This window comes from Centropristis striata, chromosome 18 (assembly GCF_030273125.1).
Source record: "Centropristis striata isolate RG_2023a ecotype Rhode Island chromosome 18, C.striata_1.0, whole genome shotgun sequence".
Classification (NCBI taxonomy): domain Eukaryota; kingdom Metazoa; phylum Chordata; class Actinopteri; order Perciformes; family Serranidae; genus Centropristis; species Centropristis striata.
In genome coordinates this window covers 12,605,746-12,617,590 of record NC_081534.1, presented here as the reverse complement: position 1 = coordinate 12,617,590, position 11,845 = coordinate 12,605,746, and the positions used below count along the sequence as shown (strand labels likewise).

At 38.0% G+C, this 11,845-nt stretch overlaps 2 protein-coding genes across 2 annotated transcripts; one reads left to right on the top strand and one right to left on the bottom strand.

Moving 5' to 3' along the window:
- Positions 1-364: 364 nt before the first annotated feature.
- Positions 365-4,506, top strand: mrps18a (mitochondrial ribosomal protein S18A). The gene is made up of 6 exons (XM_059357192.1): positions 365-554; positions 2,252-2,283; positions 2,936-3,040; positions 3,155-3,278; positions 3,816-3,888; positions 4,001-4,506. The coding sequence occupies exons 1-6, from the start codon at positions 407-409 to the stop codon at positions 4,143-4,145; spliced, it is 627 nt and encodes a 208-aa protein (XP_059213175.1). The 5' UTR covers positions 365-406; the 3' UTR covers positions 4,146-4,506.
- A 79-nt stretch (positions 4,507-4,585) lies between these two features.
- On the bottom strand, positions 4,586-9,570 carry rsph9 (radial spoke head component 9). The gene is made up of 5 exons (XM_059357191.1): positions 9,172-9,570; positions 8,286-8,454; positions 7,638-7,767; positions 7,167-7,313; positions 4,586-4,901 (listed from the first exon to the last, which is right to left on the bottom strand). Exons 1-5 carry the CDS (start codon positions 9,396-9,398, stop codon positions 4,741-4,743), a joined length of 834 nt encoding a protein of 277 aa, XP_059213174.1. The 5' UTR covers positions 9,399-9,570; the 3' UTR covers positions 4,586-4,740.
- Between the last annotated feature and the right edge of the window lie 2,275 nt (positions 9,571-11,845).

Below are 11,845 nucleotides of genomic sequence, written 5' to 3'. Positions count from 1 at the left end.
GCTTTCGCTCCAAGTGTTTAATTTTATATGACATTGTGCTGCAATTTGTTTTGTGGTTTGTTGTAGATTTATGACATTTAAGCTAGATTGGTTCACTATCATCTGAGGCAAAGCTTTTGAGAAGGGATCGTAAAGAATTGCTATAATTATATTTATCTGTTGAAATGGAATTTCCTGTTGGCCAAGCAGCATTTTTTTTATCAAGCCAATTCATTAAAAACAAACAAGGGGGGAATTTAAGTTCATGTGTTTACTTGTGTAACCTACTTTCTGCTGGAATTTGTATTTTGAAAGTCTTCATCACCGTCGGTGTAGTAAGAGGACCTCACCGTGAGTGGCGGTGTTTTCATTCTCGCGATATTACCAGACGGGAAGAAACGGAGCCTAAGAAGGTCAGGAATTAAACATGGCAGCCCGCAGTATGTTGCGGTCTGTGTGGACCTCATTAGCGGGCTTGAAACTAGTTGGAACAGCCGCCAATGTGAAGCTTCAACAGGGGATAATTGTTCCCCAGTTATCGGCTTTAACTGTTCAGAGCCGAGGAATCCGTCAAGGTGAGAGATTTCTGCAAATGTTAGTCTTTTAGCTCGGGAGCTAATGTTAGCTAGCATGCTACCGTCAGGTCAAGACACAGACACAGTTATTAGAGGCGTCTCAGCACAGTTATTTAATTTTATAAAGACCCGCATGTACCTCACACATCTACGGAAATACTGAAGCACCACAAAGGCAACATCTTCTATTGAAAAAAAAAGTTGTTTTTTTAAATTAAATAGCTGTTTTCCAGAAGCCATGCGTCCAGTGAGGCAGGCTCTCCCCCTGACATCTTTTCATTTAGAGTCAACACACAAACTGTCTCTGTGAACAAGGATCAAGAGTCGCATTAAAGTACACATATTAAATAAAAAACAAATCTCCTACCAGAGATTGTTCCCTTTTCTCGTTGTATTCCTCCGACACCTTACTGTAGATGTCCTGAGTATTTCCATGTATATGTTCATTAATGTATTTGTTTTTATTTCTGTGTTATGCCAAATATTTGGCTCATCTCACATGGGATTACCAGACAGGACTACTTTAAATACGTCTTCCGGTCTTGCGTATACAAAGCCCGTGGGAAAGGAAAAGGAAAATAAACACAAACAAACAAAAACATATCCCAAATTAACAGTTCACATAAAAACTAACTTACTATTAGATATCTACAGATTATCTTGATAAGGCTTTTTTCCCTTTCTCCCAGGCTTTCTGTTTCATATGAACATCCATCTCAGACTTTTGCAACAGACATATTTGCAAAATCAATCTTTCTTTCTAAAAATAATCATCATACTCTTTTACTTATCAAATCTTTATACTGTTCATAACTTAATTTAATCTCTGTTTTAGAGTGGTTTTACTGACTTACATTTTTACAGTGGTGGTGAAATGGTAAAGAAAGGAAGAAAAGAACATTTTCTATATTGTGTAGATGACACATCGAACAAATGTTTTTATAACATATTGTCCAACAAATGTTTTTATAACATATTGTCCAGTCTCAACAGTCAAAGCTTAAATGCAAGATCTCAACAAAGCACATCAAAACTCTACTCTATAGGCAAATTAAATTTAACATAACTCTCCATATCCAGCTTTTATCATTTAAAAAAAAAGGCAATTTTGGTTTAGTAGCGTTAGCCCACTGCCCCACAGGTTCTCTGAACAGATCAACATTGAGCTTTTCGCTATTAAAAAATCCACTTTCTCCAGAAAACGATTATTTGTTTATCCCAAATAAATATTCGCCTCATTAACATACTTTCATCCATATCAAGTAACCGATTCCATAACTGAGCCATAAATATCTTTCAACGAACCTCTCCTGACTCACATCCCATGTTTCCCACTAAAGCCAATCTTGTTTCATATTTGTGCTTGGCAAAAGAAAAAACGTCTTATGGGACTGATTGACACAGAGAAATTTCTTAGGCCTAATTTCAATGTGACATTGAATAACTCAACTAAGATGTTAAAAAAGTGCTAACTGTAACCTAACCATGTATTATTTTGTGATTACTGAATGTAAACACAATTTGTTGTTCATGGTGATTTAGTTCAAGACTCATATAATGGCAGTCAGAGTAACTGTAACTAATGATTTTATTTGGTGCCGTTATTGCTTAAAGTGTCTTTTTGAAAGATTTGTAAAGAACAATTTTTGTATTATTTGTGATCAAAGGCTTAACATCATTTAATCTCTGTTTTACAGTGGTGGTGAAACAGGAGGGTAAAACAACAACAGTAAGTAAAACCAGGCTGTAATTTGAAACTGATTATGTTTGGTTGTTGTATAGCTCTTAACCATTTTTATTTGTGATACACATGGTGGTTTAATGTTTAAAACAGGAGAAAATCATGTGAATGCAGAAGTACACATTTAATGTATAACTCAAATTCCTGATTGCTTTGACTTGTACTATATTACATCAGACTATTTACTATAGAAACAAATCAACCCTCTGAACACCAAGCTGTTTCAGGGCACTAGAGCCATTATGAAATAAAGAAATTAATATGCAGTTGTTTTTGATTTTCATTTTATTCTTAATTTAAAATATATATAGCAGGGCCTTCCATTATGTAGAAATATACTTGCAATAATCTTATATCCAAGTTTGGTGCAATTTTACCCAGCATTGACATTTCACAAGTGTCCTGTTAGGGTCCAGATTACATCATTGCAACACAGAGCATAAGTTTCACCTTGTTTAACAAAGGAGAGGCTCTGTCAGACGTGAAGAGATGCAACTAAGGCGACTCCTTTGACCTTGCTTTACTACGAATAGTTAGACAGGATTGTGGGATACAGGGAATACAACTGTACATATGTAAATATTCATTCAACCTAATGAGGAACCTATCCTAACGTATCAATACAATAACTGCCTGTTAGATTGAGGGAGATATACTGGACGTTCCAGCAGGACCACAGCCTCCGAATCCTGCAGCCTTGTGTCCTATCTACAGATGGAACCTGCAGCACAAATACAACTACACGGTAAATACGCCCACAGGCATGTAATGACCAAATTATCTCAGACAATATGGGAAGTGTATCAGCTGTTAATCGTGTCTGCTTCTCCTACTTGCTTTATTGTTGCACCGCCTCCAGGATGTCCTGTTGCTCAGTCAGTTTATTAATTCAAATGGAGGGATGCTGCCCAGGAGAATCACTGGTCTCTGTTTGGAGGAACATCGCAAGATTGCCATCTGTGTTCAGATGGCTCACAGAGCAGGTCAGTGTCACTGCCTGGGCCCTTGTTTATTTATTTAAATCTTCGACAGTAAACAACTTCTTAGTATTTTAAGATACAGTGGAATAATGGAGTCAAGAGAAGGAAATCACACTCCCTCTGTGTTTTCATTCAGGCTTCTCTGTTCTTTGTTATTGTTAAGTTACATATTTAAAATGATTGAAAGATTTCTGCAAATTTCAAAAACGGTTTATTTTTGTTGATAAGCAAATAAAGGCCTATACAGCCTTAAGTAGTGAAATGACATTTTCAACATGGTAAAACGATATCAGTTCATCTCTAAACCAAACATTTACAGCAGATCAAGTACTTAAACCAAATTTTGGCAACCTTTTAGTGATTCTTCCGTGTGTCCAGGACACAGAGACTGTGATGAATCTTAATACGGAGCATCAAAAGAATCCAGCTAATTCTATCTGTTTTACCTTTTTTGGGTTTGCTCTAGTAATGATTGCCTGTTTTTTTTAGTCATTCAAATTAAGTGCAGCAATGTGACTTTGGTTTTTCCCTATGTGGAAGGTCTGCTCCCTGACCACAGACCCAAACTTCCAGAAGGCCATGTCCCAAAGAGGCCCAAGCAACAACTCAACAGGTAATGTATACACACGTGTCTATTTATATGTGTGTTTGTCACCATTATCTATTGATTGCCAGTACCACAGTCCCAGTGCAACTGATCCTAGCAATGATTTTCTGTTGTACAGATACCTGACTCGCTGGTCCATTGACTCGGTGAAACCCATATATAAAAAAGGACAAAAGTGGTGTAAGAAGCGAATGGATGTTGGCAACCCAGCGCTCAAGGACAATGTGCGTTACAGTTTGAAGCCCCTTTACACAAAACACTGAAGGACAGAAAGCCTGACGAATCAATGTAGCAACTGGACAAAGTGGGTGGGCCCTTTTTTATGCGATGATACACTTTCAGGTGGATCAACTTTAGTCATACTGCCCTGGGAAAAGGCCTAAAAGCTTCATCCATGTGTGTTTATTCTACTTTTTGTTTATCAAGCTGCGTCACTCTTTTAACGAGGCCCCACCCAGAACCATCTATTCTGTCTCTGCTGGTTTTCAAAAAGCCCTTGAAGTGAATTCGCTGACAACTTAATGTGCGCAACAACTGGGTCAGTGTCACAGTTTCAAAGTAGGTGGTATGCTGACTGTGTATACTCAAGGCAACACAGATGTGCAAATAAAATGTGTGTGTTTACTCTGCCTCTCAACATGTGTTTACTGTAATGGCTTTTGTACATGAGAACTGAATGGAACAAAAAGCTTGGAGACAAAACTGCACGACTGTACGTCTTTAGTTTATTTGTGTCAAGATAAGACCAACAAAAAGTCCTGGAACATGTTACATAGAATACATTTTGAGAAATGATGTGAACAAACATCTGAGAAACATAAAGAATTCTTAGCTTGAAACAGATGTAAGATGCCTCTTCTATAGCATGAAGGGAAGGTCCAGATTCTTGCTCCCATCGCCGATATAGATGTATCCATGCTGTGGCGTCATTGGCATGTGGTAGAAGGTCAGGCCAAGCCACAACAGGCTGCGAAGCACGCACACTGTGCTGGCACGTTCAAACTGAAGACTCCATGATCCTACACACAAACAAAGAAGATTTGCTGTAAAGAGTGTGTTCACACCAGACACAAAGTGATTTTTTGCCCTGCATTACTCGCCCAGTGGGATCACCTTTGAGTTTATTTAGATTGCGCCCACAAGATGCGCTCGAATAACGCCACCGTTTCTTTCCTTCATTGCTGCTTTTCACCTGTTGTGGGAATCCATTATAAACCAATTTCTGTTGTGTCTGCTTTCATAATATTGCCCGGAGGTGTCACGGCTCAATAAAATTCACCGCCTTCTCTGGATGACTGCCACTATCCAACTCCTACAGGTTAAAGAACCCAAAATAAATAGACTGATGTAATTGCAGTAATTACTGATTGAAACTGATGGGAAGGATGCCAAGATACATCATGACGCCGATGTGTAAAAAGTCTGTGCAAAACACAAACATCTTTTAAAATTCCTGTTTTGTGAGTTTGGATCACATCATGTTAAGTGGAATAAATATAGAGACTTCGGGAATCTTTGTAAGTCAGTCCAAGAAGATTATACTCTTCGCATGCTAAAGGCCACCAGAGGATACTCTAATAAATCAACCCTTTGTGCTTTTGATATCTACAGTCTAACCTGTTTCTCAATATGTTTGGGTGTGACCAGGATGAACCCAAGACCCTGGGAATTGAGAACAAGAGCTGGATCTGCTACTATGTAAACATAAAAGCCCTTTGATTTGTGCTTTTACACAAAAGGGAAATAATTACGATAAATTACAGCTGTTTTATCACTTTCTTTATTGTCTTTGAATTTATCCGGCAAAGTATGACTCAGCTAGAAGTAAAAAGATTTTCAGGTTGAAGCTAAACTGCTGTAAGATGAGAAACCTAAACTGTAAATCAGGAGCTGGGAACAGTTTGCAGCACTGTAGAAAGCAGCGAGAGCCCAACTCAGTGTCTCTGAGGAAAGCACCTGTCTTTTAGTGGATATACATCAAAACACATTTCCCCACGGTCCTGTTTAAATAATGTTAACTCATTCTCCTTTTCAGCAAAAGCATGCGATCTGCTGTAAAGACGGCTGCAGCGAGTGTGGCATTGAGACAGCTGTGTAATGTCTGCTGCGGTGATGACACTGCTGACATCCGTATCAACTCAAAGAACACACGCAAACATATACACATGTGGAAAACCTCTTAAATCAGACATCTGTTACATGTTTGGCTGTTAAATTTTTTTTTCTTTCGCACACATACATACACATATACGTCCACTTTATCAACATTCAGGAGTACATTCAGTGAAGCCAATAACCTCAAAATGTGCTAGGGATGACTATATTCCCTTTTTTTCCCAAAGTATTCATGTTTGCTTATTCTGTTCCTCCTGGGTTTGATTATTTCCAACATATGTAGTACTGTTCAGCAGCCAAAATGTCTGAGCTTCCCGTAAGGATTTGAATACAAAAGCCTGAAAGATCATCACTATTATTTCACACTTTCAACTACACAAAAAATAAAGGGAATACAGAATACAGGGGAATTACGCGTCTCAAGACAGCAAGTCTCGACAAGTTCATTCTCATACTGCACTGAATTGGTGAAAAGAATTACACACTGTGCTCTTTGTGCAAATTCTCAGTAGTAATTCGTCATAAATTAGCAAATACGCTGATAATATAACTTGTTATTGCATTATTTTAGTTTGATTTCCTACATGTGTGCAATCCCATTTATCATTTAACATCAGTTTGGTTTCTGGTGGTCCTCTTCACATGCCCTGGCTTCTGTCATGGTTTTTATGATGATAGCATAATGATATATAATTTTCCAATGAAGAGCTTGAAGCCAGACTCAGTAGGTGGGCCATGAACTCAGAATTAAGAACCGTCTCATCCAACTGTATCCATCTGGTTATCAGACCACCGTATGCACCAGTTCTTCCAACTTATTCCCAGAAAAATCTATTCCATCGTGGCAGGTAGGTTAGAATCAGATGTTTTATGGGTTTATTTTGTTAGTTAAGCCTTGTTTAACCAACCGTTTTACTGTTAAAATGACTCGGTTGCTACTTGGAAGAAACCCCTTTTGACTTCCAGTCAGTTGAATCACCACAGTGGGTTAAAATCACACATCATTTAGTTCTGATGTAGCACAGCAGTTGGGAAACACCTTATGTTGTACCGCTGGCATTGTAAAGGCCTCACTCAGACTTCACTCATATGCTCACTAGATGTGATGTGATTTGTTTGTATGTTATGAAAAGACATGTTATATTGCGCAATAAACTCTGTGGTCTCACCTTCAGGAATGTCATCACTCAGTACATCAAGGAAGTCCACCGCTGGATTCAAATCACCCATTACCAGGATGGATTTTTTCTTCAGATTATTTGCTTTGCTGAAGTGAAGGAAGTTGTCAAGCTTCCCTGCTTCTGAGTGAGACAGACCTGAGGAGCGGTGCACATCGGCAAGTCATTCAAACCAAATCGAAGCAATGATGATGCAATTTTACAGTGAGATGATGTCAAAATATACATAGACATTCACATTTTTGCACGTGTATTTATGATTCACAAAACAGGACTGGCAAGTCAACCAAATAATTGTAATGTGTTATGAAATAGTTACTAAATAGTTCCTGTTGTTTATCATATCTGTCCAAAACTACCAAATTTTATGAAACACCTCAGGGCTGTTCACATGCAGCAGCAAATGTTAACGCTCCACAATGAGACACAGACACACCACGTGGCAGGCTGATATATAATTACCAGCAAAGCTGCGGTTGATCTGGACGAGGCCATGTGGGCTCTTGATGAAGGCGCCGCGTGGTACCACAGACACTTCCTCATCGATCTGATGCACTGTCACTGCCAGCCTGCTCTCTTCATTCACTTTGAACTGAAACCAAGAACATCACAGAGCTGGAATTTCATGACTGTACAGATAGTGTTGATATCAGCCAGAAAAAATAAATCACTGAGAAACTGCAGCTTTGAAATTAAATTCTCTTGCATTAATTCTTCATGAGGAAGAACACCTGTTTGTTACAGAGATAGCTGACCTGAGATATTGTGTGCCTAAATATATCTGTTGGCAAAGGTAGGACATTGTTTCTTCTGTGGTTTTATCTTGTCTGCCTTTTTTTTAATGTAAATTTAATTTTGGTCCCACATCCACCTTTGTTTTGGCTTTAGCTTTAATTGTGCAGCATGATGCTGGGCCAAAGTATTTTTCTTTGCATAACAGTAGTTGGATAGATTTATATTTATAAACTACCTACAGGATAATTTAATCCTAATCTTGTTTGTTTGCAGTTCTTCTGAAATATATAATAACACTTGGTCTTGAGTTTAATCTAACAGCTCAGTGGTTACACTCTGTTTTATTTACAGCTGCACAGTATTGATCACACTTACCTCTACCTCTTCTTCTACAGCATCATCCCCCTCTCCTTGCCTGCGGATCTGAAGTTGCGCATACACGTAAGAGGGGTCCCCAATGAAGCGACCCTTGGCAGCTTTGGACACTTCCTCGATCATAGAGTCTGTTGCAGGGGGGACCAGGAACCAGTCCATGCAGTTGAAGCTGGAGACAACAGACCAAAGGGCACACAATAGGTGAAGTTAGACACACTGGTCACTTTATTAAGTAGACCTGTGCAAAGACTTGTGAATGCAAATATCTAATCAGCTTATCACATGGCAGCAACTCAATGCATTCAGGCATGTAGACATGATCAAGTGTTGCTGCTGTAGTTCAAAGTGAGAATCAGAATTGAAATTTAAGCATCAGAAGAAATGTGATTAAATGTGACTTTGAACGTGGCATGTTAGCTAGGCAAGTTTTTCCACAAAGAAAGTGTTTGTAATCTTTACTCAGGCTGTTTCAAAGTAATATTTATTTAATATAACCACTTGGCTTTTATATGGAAAATACACAAGTAAATTGCAGATTCACTGATGTCCCTCAATTACATTTTACTTGGAAATATCAACTAATTAAGCCAATGAACTGGTTTAGTGAATATTACTTGGAGTTAATGATTCAATTTACATACACAACTGAGGACACATAATAACAAACAATCACTAAGTAATGCAGTACATGAAAACTGCTATTTTAAAGTAAAAGCACTGAATTCGTATTTCGTTGTAGAATTTATATAGATGATTGAAATAATAATTAGAGGGCCAAGTAGAAGTTTTTTTCAGTGTAGCTCATGTAGTGACCGGTGAATGTAATTCACACTGTAGAGTAGCCTAGTTTTAGCTACAATTAAACATAAAAACTCGTCGCTCTTACCTATACAGATTCTTTTTATCCTGCATCTCATCTTCTCCTCTCCCCTGAGCGATAAAATAGTCCTCCTTAAGTCCCAGTATTTTGCCCCAAAACAAGACTCGATGGAACTTGTAGTTTTTCTTCAGGATCACTAAGGAAGTCTGCAGAGCGGTTCTTTGCTCAACAGTTAAAGTGTTTCCACTGCCGGCTACGAGTTCTAAAGAATAGTATAGCGTATTTGAGTCCATTGTTTATGTAATACCCGACTTAATATCTTAATTATCCTCACGTTATCTTGTGTTTTAAACTACTTGCTACGAGCTAACGGCTAACAGAAGCCCTCAGACCCGAACGATAGTTTGGTTGCTAATGGCAACACACCTTGTTGAGCTGGTTGTCATAGGAACGCGTCCGTTTTCCATTTTCCGTGAGTATGGACTCACATTTCCGCCAGTGTGAAGAAAAAACTATTCTGTATCTCATAATTATGATAAAGTAAGTCGACATTATTAAACAATAAGTCGTCATAATGACTTGCTACGTCGATATTATGACGTAATAAGTCGTAATTATGAGATAGTAAATCGAAATTGTGAGTAGCCTATATCATAATTACGAGAAGGTTTTTCATTATAGCGATTTACAGATTATTTTTCCTGTCACAGTGGTGGAAATAGGCTTTCTTAGTTTTCCAAGTGTTAAGTGTGTAAATATCACAGTTAAAACAGAAACAAAACGAAATTGTTAAAGTGACATTTTGGGTGTGTTTGCTTGTTTGCTTGCTTTGCTTTTTTTTTTTTTTTGGTCTTTATTGACAATTAAGGAACATTACAATCATGAGGTCAGACAAAAGGGGATTACAAGAAACAAATGTCACGAAACGAAGAACTAATCAGGAGAAATAGTAGTAAAAAATAAAATAAATAATAATAATAAAAAAAGAAAAAGAGGTACATACATTGGTCACGCAGAGAGTAATATTGAAGAAATAGTTCTTTTTATTATAGTTATAATAGTTATATAATAAAATAATATAATATATATTAGACATATCTTTTGAAAACAAGTGATTCAATTTAGTTGTCCTAGTAAACCAGGACAGTCAGGATATGTAACAGTTGCATAAAAGCAGGGGAAAAGGGATGCAGCCATCATAAATGTCCAACTGTGATAAAAGTAGATTATATTTAAAAAATGAAACACTTAACATACTACGTCACATGCCTCTTAAAATGGATTTTCCAAATCATAGTCATTATAATTTCCTGTGACTTTCCTCTTTCTTCCAGCTAGAAAGTCACATTTTAAAGCATGTGAGGTTTCCTGGAGGTTTTTTGTGGGGTCTGCATGCAGGCTTCAAGCCCACTCTGCCTTTCACCCATGAAGTCCAAAGATGGGGAAGCATGGAAAGGAAAGAGAGGACTAAAAAGTCTGGCAGTTTTATGCCTGGCAGTTTCAACCGCAGTGTCTGGAAGACAGAATCAGTTAAGCTCTTTGCACAGCTGGCAGGATGCATGCTGAGATCCATCTAGTGTGACAGTATGGCTCATGGGAATAGTAATGAATAGTGCTTGGAAATCATCTTAGGGTGCATGTCCTATGTGTGTCTCTATATTTTGGAATAGAATGAGCAGTGTTTGTATTCAGAGTAAGTAACAAGATATTGTAGTGGTACATCTGTTAATGACTCCCGTCTTTATAATTCAACGTAACTTATTGCCTCATGATATGAAGTCACATCGCACGGCAGGCTGCCTTCCTTTAGGCTGCCTCCTTAAGGCTTACTGCAGTTTCATGAATAGGATTTAGAGCCGGAAAATGAGAGAACAGAAACAGTGTGTGTGTCTGTTTAAGAGGCTGTAGAGGTGAATTTGCTACAGTTGAAATAGCTGAAACATAGTCAAGCATGGAAGAGCAGGAAGGAGATCAGTAGTCAGTGTGTTTGAATTTGTTTAATATTTGCTATTGTTTTGATGTGTATTTGCCAATCAGTTCAGATGAAATTTTCTTTCTGCTCAATCATCTTTCATAAAAATGTCATTATTTCATTCATTTTCTGTTTTCCACGGTGTAAAAAAGCTCCTTTCATTCACAATTTTCAGCATATATTGTCATTAATTTGCAGCCGATCGCTTCTTATTTAAGCTCATACTGGTGATGTAACTTCCTGAAGTCGGTACACAGAGCGGCCTATATACAGTCAGACTGAGCAGTGCTGAAATCGCACTGGTTACTGCGAGCAGCAGTTTGGAGAAAATCCTATTTAAAAGACACTAAACGGACATCGGTTGTTTGGTTTATCCTGGCTCTGGTCCAGCAGCCTCAGCCAGTATACGCAGTGTGAAGCTGGCCTAGGTTACAATTACAAAAACATCATTGGCTACTGTCCAGCAAATGATTTTGGACAGTCTGCCAGTGTTGGGTTAATCTTGTAGTTGGTGAACCTATTTTGGTCCCTCACCTTGCGTGACAATCTCCACTTCCACTGTATTAATTCGTCTCTGGGTTTCTGAGTTTGTAATTTGATTTAGATGCAAGAAAACAGATTCAAACAACACAATACAAAATATGGCATGGTTCTTATTCATGCTGCATGAGTTTTTACCTCCCTTTTACCAGAGGGGTTATGTTTTTCAGTTTGGTTTGTTTGTTTGTTTCTCTCTTTGTCAGCAGGATTATGGAAAAACTTTCTGAA